The 6,079-nt window shown below is 33.6% G+C and overlaps 1 protein-coding gene across 1 annotated transcript; it reads left to right on the forward strand.

Annotated features, from left to right (window-relative positions):
- The first annotated feature begins 4,581 nt into the window (after positions 1-4,581).
- Positions 4,582-5,502, forward strand: LOC118063792 (uncharacterized). Its single transcript, XM_035077942.1, has one exon. It carries the CDS (start codon positions 4,582-4,584, stop codon positions 5,500-5,502), a length of 921 nt encoding a protein of 306 aa, XP_034933833.1.
- The last annotated feature ends 577 nt before the right edge of the window (positions 5,503-6,079 follow it).

The following is a 6,079-nucleotide window of genomic DNA, read 5'->3' on the forward strand; positions in this document are numbered from 1 at the left end:
TAAATATTGTTGATTCGTAGGTTTGAATAATTGGCGTTTAATGATTTTAGAACTTTTTGTAATTTCATCATTGTCGTTATTTATGTTTGGCGCACATTTTTGTACACCCCAGAAGGAGGGGGCTGTTTTTGATGAGATTTCACCATTTTTTTTGCATATTAACTGAAAAGGAATATTTAAAAAAAAAAATAAATCTGCTCAGAAAATATTTTAATTATTTGTATATTCGCGCTCGAGCAAAATTAACTTGTTACCAACTTTATAATCTGTTAGTGAGAGAACTTCATAGCAATTAAAAACTCTGATCGCCAACTTGTTAAAAAAAAACGTATGATTGCTCCATGAAAAAACTCTCATTTTACTCAATTTTTGCGCAACGAAATTTTTTCAATTTCCTATATTATGAATGAAGCAATGATAATACTTCATAGTATGCTTAATCGAAAGTCAACGATCGCTTTCCGAGCAAATTCTTAATTTCAGCCCATGTTTATGTTATAATAAGAAAAAAATTTTTAATTCAAAAATTATAACCTGCAAAAATCATCTTATAATTTGTATAGAGACACGGTAGTGCCTCGTCGTGACGTAAGGGCTAGGTGGCGGCGATTTATGTTTGGCGCACGAGACACTACCGTACCTCTTGATCGAGTAACCGCTTCAAAGTAGGCTTAAAATTTATTACTTATTATGTAAAATAAAATAATCATTTAGTTCCTTGATTATTATGGGACCATTACCTCGGAAAGACATTTTAAAATTTTTTTTTTTTTTTAGACAGGAAACGTACCTATCGAGTTACCGCTTCAAACTGGACTCAAATTAAAGTTAAAATCTTCTTTTATTTTATAAACATTCAGTGCCACGTTTATTTTGGGACTAAACCTGTAGCAGCAAACTTTCTATTTCTCATAGCCTGAGTTAGTGAAGCTATGCTGTATGTACGAATACATCACAGGTGGGCTGTACTCAGGTACTCTTTAGAGGTAACTGTTAGGTAATGTTGTAGGATTGACCTGAACATTTACTTTTCAACGTTTCGACTGTAAATCCCTATGCTTATAGTCCAGTCAAATGAGGGAAATGGAAGAATTTTGGCTTGCTACGGCCAAAGTAATGATTGATAGATGACTATCTATCTAGATGACTGATGGAAATTTTGCGAGGAACATGATGGTGTAGGTCAAAAATGTTTGGCACGCATAGAGGGGGAGTAAATCGCGAAAAACGGCCCCCCATCGAGAATTTCTCGATTACTATCATAGATATAAACAAATGTTTTGAATAAAAGTTGTTCACAATGTAATTTTAATAAAAAAAAGGTCTGAACACTTTTTTTCATATCTATAATGGATAAAAAGTTATTCGCGACTGAAGCTTCACTATTGACAAAAGCTTCAGTCGCGTCTAAGAAAATGAATAAAAAATAATTAACGCTACAAATATCACTTTGTGGCGATTTCTTTTAAAACATGAGATATGAAACTATATTCTTAGAGGAAAAAAATTATTTTTATTAATAATGAATTATTTAAATCGCTCTAATTTTTGTAAAAATGCACCGATCAGTCCGATTTTTGGCTTTAAATGGGCAAATTCAAAAATTAAACAATTTACGTATGCAAAATTCTGCTCTATCTTTTCACGTGTCAAAGTTAGACAGGTTTTAATATTTGGGGGCCCAAGCGCGCTTTTCTTCTTCTGGCGCCATTGTATGCGACAGAGAATAATAGAAATCTCTCTATTTCACTCGCACTCCCACAAAACGTCTGCGCACGCGCCGAGTATTGTAAAGCATAAGCGCGAGTGAAATGCACACTCCAACCATAAGAGTGACAAGGAAACTGAACGGTGAGTGAAGAGGGGATGTTTTAGGCCCATGCTGGATAGTTAAAAAGTATTTCTGACTGCCGAGCTTGAAATTTATCAGCGCGAGAATTTTTTCTAAGTTCTACGCGCTTCAAATGTTGGAGAAAATATCTCAGTTTTAGGTCCCATAATCATGTATATAGATCGATAGAAAATTAAATTTCCTATCGATCTAGCTATACTTTTTTCGGCACTTTTTTCCAATTTTTCAGCGCAAAAAAATAATTATGTGTGAGACAAAAATTTATATCCTCCGCATAGTTACCTCAATCAAGCTGAAACTGTACATACATGTTTTTCACATCTCTAAGAACATGTATGCAAATTATTGCACCTTTGTGATGACAGGAAGTCATCCATTCAAATTAAAAAAAAATGAAAACAGGTAAAAATAACTGATTATTTGGGAGAGAAAAAATTTATATCTCTCACACATCTGAAAATAGACATACATGTTTTTATTTTTTTTAAATTTAAATGGATGACTTCTGGTCATCACAAACGTGCGACAATTGGCACACATGTTCTCAGATATGTCAAGATCGTGTCCATTTTCAGATTGATTGAGGTAATTGTGTGTCATGTTTTAAAAGAAATCGCCACAAAGTGATATTTGTAGCGTTAATTATTTTTTATTCATTTTCTTAGACGCGACTGAAGCTTTTGTCAATAGTGAAGCTTCAGTCGCGAATAACTTTTTATCCATTATAGATATGAAAAAAAGTGTTCAGACCTTTTTTTTATTAAAATTACATTGTGAACAACTTTTATTCAAAACATTTGTTTATATCTATGATAGTAATCGAGAAATTCTCGATGGGGGGCCGTTTTTCGCGATTTACTCCCCCTCTATGCGTGCCAAACATTTTTGACCTACACCATCATGTTCCTCGCAAAATTTCCAATCTAGTCATCTATCAATCATTACTTTGGCCGTAGCAAGCCAAAATTCTTCCATTTCCCTCATTTGACTGGACTAATAACAAGATTTGATTTAGTCTGTTGTGGAGGACCTTGGGTATCTGAACGCAAAGTCAATAATTTTTTCCGAATAAATTTTGGTTGAAGTCGATATTTTAATCTGGCAGGTAGAGTAGGTTGATAGGTTAAGTAGGTGAAAACACAATCACTCAATAATCTTTGTTTATTATTTTTTTTTTTTTCACTTTATTTAATATGTATTTCGTACATTTTTATATACATAATTTTAGTTGTTAAAATTCGGAACAATGACCCTTTTAAACAACGTCAAAATTATAATTATTTTTTTTTTTATAATAAAATCGAGTTTGTAGAATCCAAAGAGACTACGCTGATACATCACGACTCGTACTTTTAGTTTAAATTATCTTTTTACTGGTAAAATTCAAAAAAACCTTGAAATTGGAGTTGAGAGTCTCTGCCTCGAATTTCAATGATTTTCCAGATTTTATGGGTAAAAAAGGTGAGTTTTTATTAGAAGTACAAGTCGGCGATGGATCAGCGTGATCCTTTTAGATTCTGCAAACTTGATTTTATTCTTCAAAAAATAGGTCTGAGCACACTTCGTCTGTGTTTATACGAACTTTCCAATAGTAATTGTTTATAACAAATTTACATTATTGTAAACAATACGTCATTGTTAAAAGTCATATCTACTAATGAATAAAAAAATTTTCTAGCAATTTTTACTAGTCAATTTAGAGTAAATTTTACTAGCCAAAAAAATTAAAAATCAACAACTTTTTTAGTAAAAATAGCTAAGTACTTAGGAAAAAGTACTAGTTTAGCTGGTAAAAATTATCAAAAAAAGTAGTAAAAAGTCCTATACAGGCTGGTAAAAATTTCTAAAAAAAAATTTATAAATTCAGAAATTTACTTTCTATTCAATATATCGGTTGAAAATAATTATACCTACATCAAAGGATTATTTTATACTTTCAGATATGTTTATTTTACTACGCTAGAACACGTCTGTTTGCCTAATTTTATAACTTAATCTTTTTTCATTTTACTGCATTTGAAGGATGTGTAATCCTTGACCATGGTATTATGCGGAGATCGAAGTTGGTGGGGACCAACTGTCTGCGTCTACATTTTCGGTGAAATCGTACAATATTGGGTTGTATAATAGTTGATGTGTTCCGTCAGTGCGAAGAGTTTAATAATAAAAAAACAACTTTCACATTGACTCATTTTGGAGTAATTTTTCGACTATTATTCAACCAGCTCTTCGTTTTCATTTAATTTGGTTAATTGTTGGAAAAATTTTCTGCACCTTTTCTCTTATCCTTGATCATTCTTTTGTGTATTCCTAATAACTGCGTGCGAGAGATCAAAATCTACGTCAGAGGGCACTGTTCATCACAATCTGTGGCAGCTCCGAGAATTCGGGCGCCAAATTTAAAGATTTCGAGTACAGCCCTGAAGCAGGCGAGTGAGGCGCCAAGAGTAAGCAGTGGCGGAAAAGAGGAGAGAGAAAGGGCTCGAGGCTAGACAGCTACACGTGTGGAAGTGAAATATATTTGTTTAATTACATAAAGAAAATAATAATTTAAATCTTATAAATAAATAAACTAAATTGTTTAAATAATTGTTCTTATTCTAAGAATCCTTCTTCCCTCAGAAAAAGGCTAAAAATTGGTGACCCCGACGTGATCCAAGTGGATTAAGAGACCTAACCTCAATTTTCAAAGAAATATTTTTTTGTTAACCGAAAAAAAATCAGGTACAATGGTAAAAGAGGACGAGACTCCTTGTGCTTCAAAAGAAGCTCCAACAACCAAAGCTAAGGGTAAAGCAAAAAAATTAAATCTGGGAGTAAAGGAAGCATGTGAAGAAGAAGAAACAGCTGTTGATGTGGACAGACACGCAATTGTAGCTACTGTCGCTGAGGCCAAATTACCTGCTTTCTGGAAAAATAAACCTGATTTATGGTTTATACAGGTTGAATCCATATTTAGGTCCAAAGGAATCAGAAGTGATATAGCGAAATATGATGCTGTAGTGGGAACATTCGACTCAGAAACAATAGAGTTGGCTACGGACATTCTTAGAAATCCACCTGAAGAGAATAAGTATGAATACCTAAAGGATCATCTAATTAAACGTCTCACGCAGTCTAAGGAAAAACAAATGCAGACTCTAATAAATGATCTCCAATTGGGGCAACTTAAACCAACTCAACTACTATTAAAAATGAGAGAGCTTGCTCCTCATCTTGATGATGAGTATCTTTCTTCGATGTGGAAAAATAAGCTACCACAACACGTACGAGAACTATTAACAGTAACTGATAATGCTGATCTTGCGACTTTAGCTCGAGTAGCTGACAATATCATGGATCAGAAAAGTCAAAATGATGGTTATGTTATGGCTGCAAATGCCAAGTCAAAAACGTCAGAAGACTTAATAGACAAACGTATCAGCAAATTGGAGGATTTAATTCTTTCATTTACAAATGAGATTAAAGCAAGATTAGATACGGTAGAGAAGATGGTCAACCAACGATCAAGATCTCGTTCTCGTTCCAAAACACCAGGAATAGTTGAACCCTGTTATTATCATAAGAAATTTGGAGAAGCAGCAACTAGGTGCGTGTTTGGTTGTCCATTGATGGATAAATTCCTGTCAAAAACAAAACAGGAAAACTAAGTCATCTGTCAACTTTAGAGGCAGAGATTGACAGTGCACAACCAATGCCTCAAAAAGAACTTAGGCTGCATATCCAAGATAGAAGAACTAAAATAAATTACTTAATTGATTCTGGTTCTATAGTATCTGTATTACCGCGAAGATTATTTCCAGGTAGCAAACTAGAAGAATCTACAAATTTAAAATTATTTGCAGCTAATGATTCACAAATTCCAACATATGGCAACAAAATAGTTGAGCTCGATTTGGGATTGCGTCGTGCTTTTAAATGGTACTTCCTAATTGCAGATGTAGCAGCTCCTATAATTGGTGCAGACTTTCTAGTGTATTATGAATTAATGGTGGATCTAAAAAACAAAAAACTAGTGGATTCAAAAACAACTATTTCAGCACAGGGTATGTTGAGTCAACCTGAAGTTTCTGGTATCTCCACAGTTTCAGGTCAGACAATCTTTCACGCTCTACTCAAAGAATTTGTTGAGATTACACAACCTAGAAGAAATCCAGATACTATAACAAAATCCACGGTTTGTCATTACATCACAACTATTGGACAAGCAACTGCAGAACGCCCTAG

This window comes from Chelonus insularis, unplaced genomic scaffold (assembly GCF_013357705.1).
Source record: "Chelonus insularis isolate UGA/USDA-ARS -01 unplaced genomic scaffold, ASM1335770v1 contig_147_pilon, whole genome shotgun sequence".
NCBI lineage: Eukaryota > Metazoa > Arthropoda > Insecta > Hymenoptera > Braconidae > Chelonus > Chelonus insularis.